General features: G+C 49.8%; 1 protein-coding gene across 9 annotated transcripts in view; it reads left to right on the top strand.

Moving 5' to 3' along the window:
- Nucleotides 1-17,689, top strand: part of CDH23 (cadherin related 23) — a 433,939-nt gene that overhangs the window by 266,975 nt on the left and 149,275 nt on the right. For all 9 annotated transcript variants that reach the window (XR_006270872.1, XM_043476661.1, XM_043476663.1 and 6 more), the window contains one exon: nt 16,561-16,625. Coding sequence is in view for 8 of the 9 variants with exons in the window: in XM_043476661.1 (XP_043332596.1) it covers nt 16,561-16,625 (65 nt within the window). In the remaining variant the exon portion in view is untranslated. The remainder of the gene's footprint in view (nt 1-16,560; nt 16,626-17,689) is intronic.

Here is a 17,689-nt window from a genome sequence, read left to right as displayed (position 1 = left end):
GGCTTCAGTAGTTGCTACTCACAGGCTCTAGAGCGAGACCTCAGTAGTTGTCAGACACGGGTTTAGTTGCTCCACAGCACGTTGAATCTTCCTGGACCAGGGCTTGAACCTGTGTCCCCTGCACTAGCAGGCAGATTTTTATCCACTGTACTACCAGGGAAGTCCAAGATTTTTTTTTCTTGTATAGATTATCAGAATATTGAATAGAGTTCCCTGTGCTATACAGTAGGTCCTTGTTGGTTATCTACTTTATATATAGTAGTGTATGTATGTTAATCCCAAACTCCTGATTAATCCCTTCCCACTACATTTCCCCTTTGGTAACCATAAATTTGTTTTCAATATCTGTAAATCTGCTTCTGTTTTGTAAATAAGTTCATTTGTATCATTTTTTAGATTCTACATATGAGTGATAGCATATGATGTTTGGCTTTCTCTGTCAGACTTACTTCACTTTGTATGAAAATCTCTAGGTCCATCCATGTTACTTCAAATGGCATTTTGTTCTTTTTTATGACTGAGTGATAGTCCATTGTATATATGTGCCATCTTCTTTAACCATTTCTCTGTCAAGGGATATTTAGATTACTTCCATGTCTTGACTATGGTAAATAGTGCTTCAATGAACATTGGGGTGCATGTATATCCTTTCAAACTGATTTTCTGTGGCTATATGGAGTGGGATTGCTGGATCATATGATAGTTCTATTTCTACTTTTAAAGAAATATCCATATTGTTCTTCATAGTGGTTGTATCAGTTTACATTCCCACTGATAGTGTAGGAGGTTTCTCTTTTCTCCACATCCTCTCCAGTATTTATTTATAGACCTTTTGATGATGGACATTCTGACTGGTGTGAGGTGATACCTCATTGTAGTTTTGATTTGCATTTCTCTGATCATTAGTGATGTTGATCATCTTTTCATCCTCTTTTTGGCCATCTGTATGTTGTTTATGGAGAAATGTCTATTTAGATGTGCAATGTCTATTTAGATGTGTGATTGGGTTTTTTTTTTTTTTTTTTTTGGTATAAAGCTGCATATATTTTGTTTGTATATGTTGGAGATTTATCCTTTGTCAGTTATTTATGTGCAAATATTTTCTCCCATTATGTGGATTGTATTTTTGTTTGGCTTATGGTTTCATTTGCTGTGCAGAAGCTTTCAAGTTTAACTAGGACCCATTTGTTTATTTTTGTTTCTATTTTCATTATTCTAGGAGATGGATCAAAGAAGATACTCCTGTGATTTATGTCAGTGTTCTGCTTCTGTTTTCCTCTAAGGGTTTTATAGTGTCTAATCTTATATTTAGGTCTTTGATCCATTTTGAGTTTATTTCTGTGTATGGTGTTAGGGAATGTTCTTCTACATGTAGCTGTCCAGGTTTCCCAGCACTGTTTACTGAATAGATTGTCTTTTATCCATTTTGTTGTCTTCCCTCCTTTATCACAGATTACTTGACCATAGGTGCATGGGTTTATTTCTGGGCTTTCTGTCCTGTTCCGTAGATCTGTCTTTCTGTCCTTGTGCCAGTACCATACTCTCTCAATGACTGTAGCTTTGTAGTATAGTCTGAAGACAGGGAGCCTGATTCCTCCAGCTCTATTTTTCTTTCTCAGGATTGCTTTGGCTATTTGGGGCCTTTTGTGTCTCCATACAACTTTTAAAATTTTTGTTGTAGTTTTGTTAAAAAAAAAAAATGCCATTGGTAATTTGTAGATAGCCTTGAATAAAGATAGTCAAAATTGATTCTCCAAATCCGAGACTGTGGTGTATCTTTCCATCTGTGTGTGTCATCTTCAGTTTTTTTCATCAGCATCTTACAATTTTTAGAGTACAGGTCTTTTGCTTCTTTAGGTAGGTTTGTTCCTAAGTATTTTATTCATTTTGATGTGATAGTAAATAAGATTGCTTCTTTAATTTCTCTTACTGATCTTTCATTGTTAGTGTATAGGAATGTAACTGATTCTTGTGTATTAATTTTGTATCCTGCAATTTTACCAAATCCATTGATGAGTTCTAGTAGTTTTCTGGTAGCATCTTTAGGATTTTCTATATATAGTATCATGTCATCTGCAGAATACAACAGTTTTACTTCTTTTCCAATTTGGATTCCTTTTTATTTCTTCTTGTTCTCTGATCGCTGTGGCTAGGACTTCCAAACCTATGTTGAATAAAAGTGACAAAGTGGACATCCTTGTCTTTTTCCTGATCTTAGAGGAAGTGCTTTCAGCTTTTCACCTGTGAGTACGATGTTAGCTGTGGGCTTGCTATATATGGCCTTTATTATGTTGAGATAGGTTCCCTCTCTGCCCACTTTCTAGAAAATTTGTATCATAAATTAGTGTTGAATTTTATCAAAAGCTTTTTCTGCATCTATTGAGATGGTCATAAGGTTTTTATTCTTCAATTTTTTAAAGTGGTGTATTACACGGATTGATTTGCAGATATTGAAAAGTCCTAGTATCCATGGGAGAATTCCCACTTGATCATGGTGCATGATCCTTTAAACTTATTGTTGAATTCTTTCTGCTAGTGTTTTGTTGAAGATTTTTGTGTCTCTGTTCATCAATGTTATTGGCCTGTTATTTTCTTTTTTTGGTGGTATCTTTTTCTGATTTGGGGATCAGGGTGATGGTTGTCTCCTATAATTGAGTATGGGAGTGGTCCTTCCTCTGAAATTTTTTGAAGGAGTTTCAGAAGGATAGGTGTTAACTCTAACTTAGTTGTATGAATGTGCTTATCTGCAAAAGAAGGTGGGAAATGTAGTATTTCAGCCAGGTAGAGTTGTACTACCTAAAAAGCCTGGTTCATTTGAGAGAGGTGGCATGGGTGTTTAAGTCTCTGCCAGATAACCTCTGTGTGGCCTCAGTTTCCTCTCCTGGAAAATGACAATGACCATGTTCCTTATGGATTTGTTGTGGGGGTTCGGTGAGATAATGTAAACTTTGTGCAGCGCCTGGCACAGAGGGCATGCTAAACAGATGATAGGCACTAACATTAAGTGCCTGGTGCCAAACTAAGCACCTTCTGTGTGTTATCTCATTGAATCCCCACGACAACCTGGTGAGGCAGAAATTGGTGTCCTTACTTTATAGATGAGAGCACTGAGGTTCAGAGCAGTTAACCGCTTGCTAGAGGACACACCTGTGGAACAGGCAGAGCTGAGGGTGAACCCTTGTCTCTAGGATGCCAAGTCCATTCATTCCCTTCTCCATGAGGCACCACAGCCTTCCCTTAGAGACTAAACTCCTCCAAGACTCACCTGGTGAAACTACGGGGCTGAGAGGTGTGACAGAATGGGAACTGGGCTGGCTGATGTCCAGGCTGAACCCAAGGCCCAGAGCTCCCTCTGTCTACCCAGGATACCCAACGGCCCAGAGGAGAAACAGGACCAGGATCAAAAATCCCTTTAGACTCCTATTGTCATAAGACCTGCAGCCTTGAAGTCAGAAGGTCAGTGATTCAGTTTGCTGAAGGACCCTGGTAAAACCCGTTTTCTCCACGAACCTCAGTTTCTCTGTCTGCAAAATGGACAGAAGGCTGTTGAATCCTCTGCCTGTTCTGAGACATTTTTAGAGCAACGTGGCTAGACTGTTCTGAATTCCTTGGGAAGCAAATCTGTATAAATGAGATGTGCTGCTCTCCTGTTAGCTCATTTCTCAGTCTTAGAGCATTCTAACCACTGGAGGTGGGATGGGCAGAGGAGTGAGGAAACCCAAATGTCTACAGATAGGGGCTGCTTCTCAGGCACGAACGCGCCCAGCACACCCTCCCAAGCCCACACTGATTACACACAGTCTGCCTGTCTCACCACCAAGCCCTGGGCTGGACTGGCCCAGGTGCGAGAAGGGCTGGGACTGCAGCCCTCTGCTGGGCTCAGGATCACAGATGATTTATAGTTCCTGCATCAGACTTTGACCTTAATTTCTTCTGTCGTTGCGGGGCTGTAAAATTCATTAGGGACCTGTAGGCGGAGTGATGGAGATGTCAGGCGGGCAATCGTGTGAGTATTTAATCTATCAGATGTGTGGCTTGCCATTTAGGGAGACAACAGGAGGATGTGGAATCAATACGGTTCATTAGTGAGACACACGTGCTGGCCCAACCGGAGCCCACCGATGGCAGCAGGCATGGGGGCTGTGCCACCCAGCTCCAAGTCACCTTGAGTGGGAATGTGTCCTGGCACATGAGTCCCACCCAGGTACCTCTCCCCCACCTTCCCACTAGGCCTGGAACGGCCTGTTGCATCCCATGGGAGCAGGCAAGGAGAGGAGGGAGGGGGTCCGACTCCAGGCAAGGATACAGTGGTGAGATCTAGCAGTGAGGGGAGGCGTTCCCAACCACAGTTTGGCTGCATCCCCAGGGGGTTGATTGGACTGTCTTTTCCTCCTTCTTCCATCTCCTCTGCACATCAAGCCCCACTTGACTGAGCCTCAGCCACAGTGTCTGTCCCCATATCTCTCTGGCACTCTCCCCTTCTCATCCTCTACCACATAATCCCATCTTGATAACTGGCCTCAAGTCCCTTCTGATTGTGAGGATCATGTTCACCCCCAGTCACCCTCCCACATCCCTGGGGAAATGACTTTCTGCATTCCAGTCTTCCTTGTTTGAAGGGGTCTGATGAGTTTTTTTTTAAAAAGGAACTCAGTTGAGTCTTCCTTAAGCCTGAGGGCATAAAAAAATGGACAGCATTGTAGAAGAGTGAGGAGTGGGATTTCTTTGCTCTTTGATTTGTGTGTGCAAGTGTCAGACAGATTGAAGGTTCGAGTGCCCCCCCTCTCGATGACCAACTGCAAGACCCGCTGTCCCTGAGCCTCTGGCCACTGTGAGTGCCAAGAGGACTGGGGCATCACCGTGGCATCACTGGGGCATCACTGAGCTCACCGTGGGTGCCCAGCATCCAGCCTGAGGCTTGTGTCTGAGGCCTGGCTCCCCAGAAGCCAACTCTGAGACAGGGACATGAAGACAGGCAGTTTACTTGGGAAGTGACCCCAGGAAACTCAGATGGGAGTAGGAAGTGAGACGAGGTCACTCAAGATGACACCGTGAAGCTTGTGGGGCTCCTGGAGTGCCATCCTCTGGGAAATCAGTTGGAAGGTTATGCCTGAGCTATCCGAGCTCAGGACAAGGAGGCTAGGTTATGGGTCCAGTGGGTCCTAGCCCCATTTGAGTGGGGGCAGCTTCTGGGGAATGTAGCCACCCCATCTTTCCAACTGCTCCCTTGAGAAGAAAGTCCATAGGCCAAGAGAGGCACAGGCGCTTCCCCTAAAGCAGCCCCTGGCACCTGGAAGTGGGCACAGGGGCTTGTGTGTGGTGCTGGAAGCTTCTACTTCAGCTGAGCACTTTCCCTAAAATGAGGGTAGAATTAACTCACAGAGTAGGAGCAGCAATGAAATGTGCTAATATTTGTAGATTTCTTGGAATAAATCCTAGAGCCTGGTAAGGACTAAGCAAGAGTGAGCTGCTATTTCTATTTTTGCAATCATATCAGCTGGAATTGCTTCATCTGTAAAATGGGATTGTGACCCCATCTTGCTGGTGGCTTTAAGGATTAGGGCCAAATCATGTCACGTTTCTCACACGGGGCCAGGTCCAGAGCTGATACTCAGCAGGGCAGTGATGGCAGTTATCCCCCTGCCTCCATGGGGCCCCCCACACCTGTTCTCCAGACCAACATGGCATCTCCTCAGCAGGAGGCCTGGGGACCACCAGGTACCGTCAGGCATGAGGCGCAGGCAGCCGTGGCCACCCTGACAGCCCTTGACATCCTGTAATTGCTTTCCCATGACGACTTCTTTAAGCACAGAGCCTCTGGCCAGAGCAATTTGCTCCCCATCAGTTTCTATTTCCAGGTTTTAAAATAAAATAAAGAGAAATAAGGAAGGGGTGGAGGAGCCCAAGAACAACACCATGTCTTCAGTAACAAGCAAGCTGAGGACCCCACACCTTAAGCACGCTTGTCAGACCATTCTTAGCTTTCATTCCTCCTCCCCCTGCTGCAGATTGACACAGTAGTAGGCGGGGCTTGGGTCTGGCCCCTGCTGGAGCTCCCCTCCGACGGAGCTCAGTGCCGCCTCCCTTCTCCTCCTCCAGCCACTGCAGGCACAGCCCAGGTGGAAGGGCTGGCTGAGAGAGGGCTCAGCAGGAGCAGGTGTGCTGAGGACCAGAAAGAGTGAATAGTTAGAATTGTGCATGGAAAGATGAGTCCTGGCTCCACTTGGACAGCAGGTTCCTATGCACCAGACACTGGTCTAAGGCACCCTCTGTGGTGTACCTTCTAAAATCCCCACACCAATCCCATGAGGCAGGTACTGTCATTAGCCCCATTTTACAGATGAGAAACTGAGGATTAGAGTGGATGTGACCGTGGTTGTTGGCAAACAGGCCAGGAGAGGAAGTTAGAGGCCACAGAGGCTGGCCCGCATCAGGCCTCAGGGGTGCTACAAGCAGTTTGGACTGTCTTCAGTGCCCTGGGAGCCTTCTAAGCTGAAGAATGGTGTCCCATGTGGCCCGATGCTCCGTCTGGCTCTGGTGGAGGATGGCTGCTATGCCAGAGGAGAAGCAGGCGGACGGTCAGGAGACTCTGCAGCACGTGGGCCGAGAAGCCAGGATCTTCCTCAGAGTCCCACAGCTGATGTTTGAGCAGAAGCTGAACCAGAACCCAGATCTCGCCCTCCCCTTTTGGAGGGGTTTTCACGACCCTGCACAGAGCCACAGGTCCTTTTGAGGGCCTTGGTGCCGGCCTCCCAAGAAGAAAGACATTTCTCACCCTCCAGCAGGCAGCGCAGAGGGGCTCTGCCCACGTCCCGCTGGCTGTTGACTCCCGTAGGGAAGGTGGGACTGAGAGATGCCGAGGCCTTCTCTGCGCTCAGTGCTAGGACCGCGAGTGGTGCAGCATGGGCATGCGCCAGGGAGTGATGGCCGTCCGCCCTCGGTCCACCACCCACCGGGTCCCCACCCTCTCCTAACTGCCCTCCCACTCGGCGACTCACCTGACCATGGGCTCTGAGCCTCTGTCCCCAGCCTCCCAGTAGCACTCTTTTGTCCTAAAGCCTCCTCACACGCAGAAGGCCAAGAGCAGGCCCCGGGGACTTTCTTCCCATGACCCACAGCCTCCCCGGGATCTCTCCCGCACCCTCTCGCTCACTCCCTAGTCCACTGCCCACCTGCAGCACTCACCTTCTTACCCTACACCAAGTCCAGTGGGAGGCCTTTCCTTACAGCTTCTGTCATTTCTTCTCCCAGGAGTGTGACGCCCCACCCTCAGGCCAAGAACCCCCAGGAAGGTGCTCACAGGAGCAACTTCCAGCCAAACCTCGTTTGCCCACCTCTCACCATGCCCTCACCCGCGAGCGCTGGCTTCCTTCTTGGATCAGATAGCTTCCTTCTGAGATGACGCAGAAATGACACACCAAGCATTTCCCCGGAAGTGGGAGCAGACCAGACGATATTTCCTGGCCACAGGCTTCGTATCCTACAGAGAAGCTGAAATCCTCGTCCACAGCCCCATGGGAGGGAGCGTGGCAGCAGGGGAGAGGACCAGGCCCCGTGGGCCTACTCAGGCCGCGTGGAGGCCACCCCAGCCTCTGGGATACTGGGCTCCTCCAGTGGAGTCCCTCCCTGCCTCACGCAGCAGCACCGCCCAGCCAGCCCCCCCAGCCCCGCCCCACAAGCTTGCAAGAGTGCAGTTAATCTTATATAGTTTAAAGAGTTATTCAGAGGGGCTCAGTGAATGATAAATGTGGAAAGCATTACCAGTGAAGCACCGGGGCTCCGTGGAGCTGTTTAAAAATGCATTCTCCCATGTAAATTTCTGCTCCATCAATCCTTGTGACATGTCAAACATTGCTATTGTTTCCTGAACAAATTGTACTGTGTGCCCTTCTCTGCAGATTTGTGCACAGGAGCAGAACTGCTCGCCGGTGCCCGCTGCCTGCCACGGCTGCCGGGACCCGGGGCTGCTGGGGAGGCAGCTGGGCCCGCCTTGCTTCAGAGCAGAAGCCCATGCAGGGCATCCGGGCAAGCGTGCGTGACGGGAGTGCGGACGCTGGTGGGGAGTGATTGAGTGTGTGCCTGCCGGCTGCCGGCCCCAGGGAGAGGCGCACAGGTGGCTGGGGAAGGGGTGTGGAGGGGCCACAGGGGCTGAGGCTGGGGTCAGGGTAGGGGTGGCTCGAGACTGAGGGTGGGTGCAGATGTTCATGTGTTGGCGTATGTGAGTATGTGGCAGGACGTGTTCCACCTGAGCCAGACAGGTGTATCTGAGAGTATGTGAGGGCGGGAGTGGGACAGGGAGGTATGGGGGGCTGCCCGAGACTCAGGGCGGAAGAGAGAGAGGGTGTGTGGCGAGGAGTGTGTGCATGTGTGTGTAGAGAAGAGAGAGCAAGGTAGAGGAGAGACGGCATAGGATGGATGAGAGAAGACACAAGAGCAGGACTTTCTGGCTATAAAGAAGGGCAGAGGGTGTTTAGAAACAAGAGAGAGAAGGGCGTCTGCCAGAGGGAGGGGACCAGGGTATCAGAGTGCAGCAGCTTCTGTTGAGTAGAAGCTCAGTAGTTAGAGGCAGACCCGAGGAGGCCCAAGAAGGTGGGAGTCAGGTAGGAGCATAAGGCCCAGCATCAGTGGATGGGCATCTGCAACGTCATGACAAGGGATGACAGGATGGTTTGGGGACCCATGGAAATGGTATCAGTGAAGCAAATAGCCTGCAAGGGAGGCCCCTGGCCCAGGGTAAATGAATAGAAGAGGGTGAGAGATGGCGTCTGCTCACTGTCAGTCAGGAGGGAGCTTTGGGGAAGAGACAAGAGGACCTGACCACTGTTGACATGGCAGGTCCCCAGGAGTGGGGGTGAGATGCTGTGATGGGCATCAGAAGGCAGGGAGCTGGACTGAGTATAGAGCCCTGCCATCCAAATTGAAGGAAGAGCTATATCCCCAGGGTGCTAGGGGAAAGCCCTGTGCAAGTCAGTAGGGTGCCCACGGCCAGCCAGGCTGCCCCGGTCTTTAGCAGATGGCAGCCTCCCCGAGTCTAGGCCCTGAGCCACCTGTACGCACCAAGAGTACAAGCTTGGGTGGGAGGAGATGGAGGGGGGACTTGCTTTGAGGGCCAGGTGTCTTGGCTGAGGAAACCACAGCCAGAAACTCCTGTGTCCTCTGCGAAGGGCACAACCAGAATTGCTGGAGCCCACGCACTCCAGGCAGAGGCTGGAGGCAGAGCCTCTGTGACAAGAAGGAAAAGACTGCCTGTGGGAGCCTCATCTACAGGGTGAGGACAGTGACCTGGTAGGCACACACTGGATCCCTTGGCTGAGCTCTCAAACTGCAGGACGCCTCTCCCCTGGCCCCACCAACAGGGGGACAGGGTGCAGGAGAGGGGAGTGGTTGAGAGCACCTGTCTTGCAGTTGACTATATTGGGTTCATGTCCTGGTACTGTTTGACCTTGGGCAAGTTGACCGACCTTTCTGAGCCTCAGTTCCTTCCATCTGTGAGGGAGAAATAATATTGGTGCTGGTCCCATAGGACTCTGAGGAAGATAGAATGAAATAAAGCATGAGAAATGCCGGGCACAGCTCCTGACACACAGTGCTCAAAGGGAAATGGCAGGGGGTCCTTTGCCCCCCACCCCACCCTAGAGCCAGGGGAGAGTTGAATGTTTCTGCCACAGTCTGGCCCATCTGGGGATGGCTGTTCCCCTGCTGCAGGTTCACCTTGTCTTAACCTTTGGAATTTTCCCCCCCGTGTATTTATTTTTTCTCCTTTTTGTCAGCAGAAGAAAATTACACTTCTGCCGGCATTGTCCATCATGGAAATAAGCACTCTTGGATGCAATTATAAAGACCCAAATGAGGGAATTAGTTTTGCTAGTAATGCCAGTGTTGGGGAGAATTGGAGGAGATGCCTTATAAATCAGGCGCTGGGCAGCAGCCAGTCCCAGCCACACCCTGTCCCTCAAACTGACCATAGGGACAGATGCTGACCTGCGGTGGTCTTCCTGGGCTGCAGACGCTTCTGCTGGGGGAGGCAGAGACAGTCTGAGCCGCCTCCAGGCCTCAGTGAGAGCAGTTCTCACCAGGACCTCCCAGGCTTCTCGGTGTCTAGCCATGACTGTCCTGTGGACCCGCGTCTACTTTGCCAAGGATCCTCTCACAGACAAATCGATCTAAACTGGCAACCCCAGTCACCTGCTAGCCCATCTTCTGTATTTCCCCAGCGTTCCTGCCACTGTCTGTTATTTAGCTACTTCTCTCCTCCGTTATTGTCTGTCTCTGCTTTCTGATTGTAAGTCACATTCCAGCAAGGGCGTTGTCATGCTTATGACTGTGGCCTAAGAGCCTGGCACGGTAGCTGGCACATTGGAGATGTCAGAAAGTGTGTACTGAGTACGTGACTGAGCTCAAGTCTGGTCATCATCTTGGTGGAGGTTGTTTCTGAGGTGTGCCAGGTGCCCCCCATCTGCCCCCCAGACCCACTGAGCCCTTCTCACCTGCTCTGCACGTGCCGCAGGTTGACTGCGAGGGCCGTTCACTGAGTGCTCGCCCCCAGCCCGCTTGCCTCCGGGGTTTGGTCCGTACAGAGCTTGGACAAGAGAGCTGAGCTTGGGAGACTCACTGGAGATGCTTTATGAACCCCAGCTCTGCCTCCTGGGCCACCCAAGGAGCCCCTGCTCTGCTGATGGGGAGCATTAGCCCCCCAAGAAGGAAGGCCAAGCTAGCCCTCAGTGTCTGGTGATGAAAATTCCAGACTACTAAATTTGGCAAAGATTTTGAGCCCTGTGCCAGGCACACCAGGGGATACAGAAATAAGATACAGACTTGTCTGTCAAGGGGAGGGAATGGGACACACAGAGGCAGATTTCAGGAATGGTAGACTGTTCCCAAACCGGTCCAGCTAGGGGCTCTCAGGCCAAGAACAGCGAGCAGCCAGGGGGCTCCCTAAGGGAGGGGGCACTAGGGGTGGGCCCTGACGGGGGGCCAGAGTGTGGACAGCAGTTATGGATGACCAGGCAGTAGGGTGGTTTGGGTGCATCAGGGAGACCTGGATACAGAATCACCAAGGCCAGGTGGACTCTGCAGAGCCTTGCTGCCATGGTCCCCAGGTTTTGCCATCTGATCCCTGGGCCTCTTGTGAGCGTCTTGGCAAGTGGCACAATGTGCTAGTATGTACCTGTGGATGAGACTCTAGCCCAGGTGGGATAGCAGCGGGGACACACAGGCGTCAGAGGGAGGGCCAGGAGCACAGCTCAGGGACCCACCTGGAACCCTGGTTCCACATTTCTTAGAGTCACCAGGTACAGTATGAGAGCCACCCATCCTGGCCATCCCCTTCCCCCATCCTTGCAGCCCTCTGACTGGCCTGCGAGACCCCGGGGGTGACCCTTTAGGGAAACAGAGCGTTCCCAGACCGTGGCAGGAGGGACAGGGTATTCATGGCCTGAGGAGGACATTTGTTCTCTCTGCACTGTCCCCTGGTCACTCCTCAAACCCACCTTAAAGGGGAGCCAGTGGTCACTGTCTGGCACCTAATTTATCTGTTGATCTTTCTATTGCTCAGGCACACAGTGAGGTCTGGGAAGGAGGTGGTTGTGAGAAGTACGGTGACCAGCAGTAAGGGCCCGGGACAGCGCCCTGCCTGCCCGGGACAGGCTGCAGGCGGGCAGCAGAACAGGCAGGACTGAGCTGCCCCCTGGCCTCCACAGGATGGAGCTCCCAGGGCCTGTCCCACAAGGTGCTAAATGGTTTTCAGCACAGGGATTTGGAAGCCGGCTCTGTTGCTTAGCAGCTGTGACATCTTGGGCAAGTTCCTTATCATCCTGTCTCTTTCCTTGTTTGTTAAAGACAGGATTCGAGGGCTATTTAAGCACCTACCATGTATGGTTATGGTCAGAATGAAACAATCTGCTGTTGGGACTTTGGCACATTGAAACATGTGCCATTGGGAACAGTCTGCCGTTCCTGAAATCCGCCTGTGTGTGCCCCGTTCCCTCCCCTTGACAGACATGTCTGTACCTTATTTCTGTATCCCCTGGTGTGCCTTGCACAGGGCTCAAAATCTTTTTTGAGTTAAGTGTGTAGTATACCTTAACCTGTGTGGTGTGTATGTGGATGCAGGTGTAGTTACAGATGACGGAGATCCGAGCTTTCCTGAGCCCTCCTTATGTCCAGGCCCCACACCCCTACCCTAGCACAGCTTCAGCCCTCTGTGCAGTCAGGGCTGGGAATGTCTCCGGCAGGGTGGAGCCCTGACCCAACCTTGGGGAGCAGGAGGACATGTCAGGTCCTACCTGAGGCCGGAGCTGGCAGCAAGGCCAGAGTGCAGGGCTAAGAATGAATGTAAAGGAGAGTCTCCAGCAGGGCTGCCTAGTGGTCTAATTTGCTACCTTGTCCTGGGCACAGGGCCCCTAACTGGCCCCACTGCAGCCTGGCCCTGGCTCGAGCACCCCAGCCAGGCCCTCCCTCTGTGTCGGTCCCGGCTGCCCCCACCCTGGCAGGCGCACAGAAGCAGCTTTTCGTCTTCATATTATTCTGCTTCATGCACTTGAAAAATGAAAGTTCTCCCTCTCCTCTTCACCAGGCATACATATTTCATACGGTCATTAGACGGTGGCAGTAAAGGACTCACAAATCTTCCCTGGTCAGCATCGGCGGCCTGGGCAGGCAGCAAGAGGCCCCCCAGGAAAGAGGTCACCGTGGGAACCACGGCTATGCTCAGCCCACTCGGGGAGGGAGTGGGGACTCAGAGGGGTGGTAGAGGCCAGTGTCGGCCTGAGACAGAAGACAGTCCCATCTTATCCCCAGGGGCTTGTCTCCTCATTTCCCTGAGCCTCAGGGTGAAGGGGACAGCATGGGGGACCTCAGGGGCCCTCCCCACTCTAGCAGGCCAAGTGCAGTTCCATAGGACACACCGATGTGAAGGGCTTCTCGGCAGGGTCCTGATGTGACCTTCAGGGGCAGGAAACGCCCACTCTGCTGACCCCTCTGCACCTCTGAGCCTCTCCCCTCCTTTTCCCTCTCCTCTTTGCCCCTCCCTTTTCCTTAGAATCCTCTCTTCTCCTCACCTTTGCCCCCATCTCTCCACCACTCCCTTCTTGCTAGAATTGATTCACTCATTTTCCAAGCATTTGTGAAGCACCTGCTGGGTGCTGGCACCATCCAAGCTGGGAGGTGAGCCCGGCAGATGCGGCTCTGCCCCCCTTGCTTCCCGAGACCCTTTCCTTTGATAAATGAGAATGCCGAGACCCCAGGGGATTGCTGTTTGGTCACACAATGACCTCGGCTGTTAACTCTGACCTGGAAGTAGGGTCTCTCCATTACACTGACCCCTCGCCAAGGGGCTTGATGGCATCTGATCGTCTCCTCCCCAGACCAGGCTACAGTTATTATGGTCTGTAATACCATACATGGTGGTTGATTGATTGTTGGTGGAACCGGAGAGGCTTATGGGCACCTCCCCCACTTCTCTGGCCCCTGAGAGGGGAGATGATAGATGGGCTTGTGATGAGGGGTAGTATTCTCTCTCCTGGAATAACCAGGCGCCTCTCCGTCTGAGAACATGTTCTCTTCTTGGTTTAGAAGCAAGAACACATTGAGGTGAAGGGTGTGGCAAGCTGATACTGGGTTCAGATCCTAACTCTGCAATTTTTTGAGCTGAGCAGCCTCAAATAAGCTGTTTACCCTTTCTGTGCCTCAGTTTCCCCATCTGTAAACAGGGGGTAGTACTAATAGTAGCACCTCCCAGGCGTGCTGCAATCAGTGGGGTTGCAAAGAGTCAGACGTGACTGAGCGATTGAACAGCAACAGCAGAGAGTCATTATGAAGATAAAATACATGACAAGTTCGAGGAGCTGGTAAAGGCAGTTGCCGAGTGTCTCAGGCAGAGGGGAGGGTCTGCCCAGGAATCAGTCTTGGGTTGGAGAGTGGGTTACATAGCTTGGCATTTATGTTTCCACTTATTTGACCTGCGTCCCCTGAGAACCTGGGATGTGCTCAGAGCCTGGCCAGGGCAGTGAGAGGACAGAGGCCCACAGTCTGCTCAGCACAGTGGCAACACTAAGTGGAAATTGGGTACAGAAGGCTGTCCTACAAAAGCAGGCTGCCCACAGCCCCTGGAAATGGCTTCCTTCTGGATAACCAAGTCTTCCAGAAAACTAAGATTTTAACCCTTTGAGTATAAACATATTTTTTTCCATTTAAATCATTTGAAATAGAAATATATCATTTACTTCTCTGCCTTCCTGAACTGAACATACTGAACACAAATGAGCATTTTCTTGAAAATTCAGGTTTTCATAAAGCACACAGAAGTAATAGATTTCACAGAACCTAGGAATTGTAAAAGGAATCTCAAAAAATATTTAGTACCAAGGTATTGAGTGAGAGGGAAATAGGGAGATACTGATAAATGGGTACAAATGTTCAGTTTTAAGATGAGTAAGATCTGAGGATCTAATGTATAACGTGGTGGCTATAGTAGATAACGGTGTGTTGTACAATTGAAATTTGCTGAGAGAGTAGAATTTAAGTGTTCTCCCCAAACGGGGGGAAAAAAGGGAAATCTGTAAGGTTATAGGTAGTTAATTAACTCAATAGTGGGAATCCTTTCCATTGTCTGTTATACTTCAATGTAATATCAGGGCTTCCCTGATGGCTCAGATGTTAAAGAATCTGCCTGCGTTGCAAGAAACCTGGGTTTGATCCCTGGGTCAGGAAGATCCCCTAGAGAAGGGAATGGCCACCTACTCCAGTATTCTTGCCTGAAGAATTCCATGGACAGAGGAGCCTGGAAGGCTATAATCCATGGGATCACAAAGAGTCAGACATGATTGAGTGACTAACACTTTCACAATATAACATATTATCATAGCTTATGTGTAATGAAGTTATAAAATAATTTTCATTAATTACACCTCAGAACTAAAAAATAAATATATTGAATATATTCAATAAAATATATTGAAACATATTTTTAGCAACAGAACCTTTATCCAATTGTGATCTTATCAAGATGCTGTGAGTGAAAACCAGATGAGCCCAAGCTCAGCCCAAGGCCTTTCTCTCCTGGTCTGGTGTCAGGAAGGAGTTTGCCCAGCTCTAGGGCAGTGGCCTGGGAGGGAGCAGAGGTCATGGTGCCTGGTATGGAGTATGTGTTTACTAAGTAACTACTAAATAAACACTTGAATGGTGTCACTTAGGCTGCACTGTGGATGTAACCACACCAGGGGCAATGCAGAAGCCCAGAAATCCCAGCCACAAAAGCCAAACCTCCGTTGTAACTACCATCATCCTGAGAAGGGAGGGGATGGTGAGGGTCAGGTGGCCTAAAGAAAGGAACCCTGGACTCAGAGTAGGGAATCCCAGCTACTGCCCAACTATGCTTGAACCTCCTGATGACCTAGAGTGGTGGCAGGGTTACACTGGACCTCACTGTGTTCTGGGCCTGTTTTATAATCTGTGTGATGGGTAGAAATGTGTATCTTTTTCCACATGTTGTGACAGTTGTGAGGATAAAATGAGTAATAATAAACATGGGTGGCCCTTGACAATATAAAGTGTTTGATAGCAGTGTAGGCTGGCAGTGGTCACCATTATTGCCATCATCATTAGGCATAAGGCAGGTCACTCTCCCTCCAGTCTCTCTTGACTGTGAGTGACAGGAATCCAACTTGGACCAGCCTGGATAAAACAGATCTTCTTGGGCTCACACACCAAACTGAGGTGGGAAGGGGTGTCAGATTCAGGACTCTAGAACTACCAAGATCAGCCCTTGTTTTCATCCTCTGTCACATCCAGCAGCTCCCAGTTCACCCTCCTTCCAGCTCCACTGCCCCAGAGGACAGTTTTTATCCCCAGCAGCAATAAGAAGAATCCCAGGGAAGGATTCTGATAGGCCCCAGCTGTGGTCAAGGACCACTCCCTGAGGTCATGGGCAGAGCAGTCCCTACTCAGACCACTTGTTGGAGCAGAGACAGATGCCAAAGAAGATGGGTGGGGGGTTGGGCGGCAGACTGCTTCCAGCAGAAGAGGTTGCCAGCCAGATGACAGTCTGCCCGATGCGTGCAGTGGATTATTCCCAGGGTTAAAGGAGGGGGAACACCAGAAATCTCCCCACAGGGCCTCCCCCACTGGGTAGCACATCTGACTTGGAGGTTTGGGTGGCTGGAGGAGTCACTGAAGGAAGCCACCGGATGGTTGAACCCACCCTCACTTCTGAGATATTTTGCTAACCTACAAGTTGTGACCCCATGCCACTGGTCCAGGGTCTGTCTCCATAGGTCCAAGCCCTGTGAGCATCTGCAGAGAATGTCTGACATCAGTCCAGAAGGGTGATTTCCCAAAGTTAGAGATCTAGGGAGAAGACCGATCCTCTGGAACTGTGCACTCCAGGATTAAATCTCCATTTGTGATGCTGAAAACCTTATTAAACCACGTGGCTCTAGAAAATTCTGCCTGAGCCTGAGGAACCGTATGGGGGAAGCATGGATTCCCTGTGGACATTTCCTGATGACACTGGGAGCCTCAGCTGGTTCAGGCTGTAATGACTTCTTGTTCTTACCGTTTCAGGCAACAGACAATGATGTGGGCACCTTTGGGGAGGTCAACTACTTCTTCAGCGATGACCCTGACCGGTGAGTCCCCCCGCAACCCCCCACAGTGGCCCACTGCCACTCACCTGGTCCAGGACACTTCTTGGTGCCCAGAAGAAGAGCTGTGCCCCTGTGGCCAGGGAACTGGGCTGGGAGTCAGAACTCATGGGCACTGCCTCTGGTCTGACCCTGGTTGTGATACAGTGTTGCTCACATCCCCAAAACTCTCTGGGGCATAGTTTCTCTGACCCCCCCAAAAACAGATTTTAGTTTGAGGAATGAAGAAGCTTTTTTTTTCTTTTACTTTCTTTTTTTTATAATTTGCCTGATATCTTTATTTTACAAGGAGGACATTTAAGCCAACGTAGAAAAATAACCATTTTAACAAACTTTTTCCTCTCCTTTCCTTCTGTTGTTGAAAAATGAAAACCAAATAACAGATTTTCCCTTTTGCTTTAGTTTCTAAAAATCTTAGAGTGCAATTGTCCACACATTTTTTTTAACTCTTCAATACTTTGTTTTAATTTTTCATCTTATACTGGGGTATAGTTGATGAGCTTCCCTGGTGGTTCAGACAGGAAAGAGTCTGCCTGCAATGCTGGAGACCCAGTCCCTTGGTTGGGAAGATCTCCTGGAGAAGGAAATGGCAACCCACTCCTGTATTCTTGCCTGGAGAATCCCACAGACAGAACCTGGCAGTTACAGTCCGTGGGGTCACAAAGACTCGGACTTGACTGGGCAACTAACACAAGGTTGACTTACAATGTGTTAGCTTCAGATGTACAGTAGAGTGATTCAGTTATGTAAATACATGTATCCATTCTTTGTCAGATTCCTTTCCCATACAGGTCATCATGGAATACTGAGTAGAGTTCCTTGTGCTGTGCAATAGGTCCTTGTTGATTTTACATACAGTGGTTTGTATGTGTTAATCCCAAACACCTAATTTATCTTTTCCCCTACTTTCCCCTTTGGCTGCCATGAGTATGTTTTTGAAGTCAGTGAGTCTGTTTCTGTTTTGTAAATAAGTTTATTTGTATTAGTGATATCACATGATGTTTGTCTTTCTCTGACTTACTTTACTTAGTTTGATAATCTTTAAGTCC

Source organism: Cervus canadensis, chromosome 8 (assembly GCF_019320065.1).
Source record: "Cervus canadensis isolate Bull #8, Minnesota chromosome 8, ASM1932006v1, whole genome shotgun sequence".
NCBI classification, from domain to species: Eukaryota; Metazoa; Chordata; class Mammalia; order Artiodactyla; family Cervidae; genus Cervus; species Cervus canadensis.
Note: the sequence above shows the minus strand (reverse complement) of the source record. Positions and strands in the feature narration are given on the sequence as shown.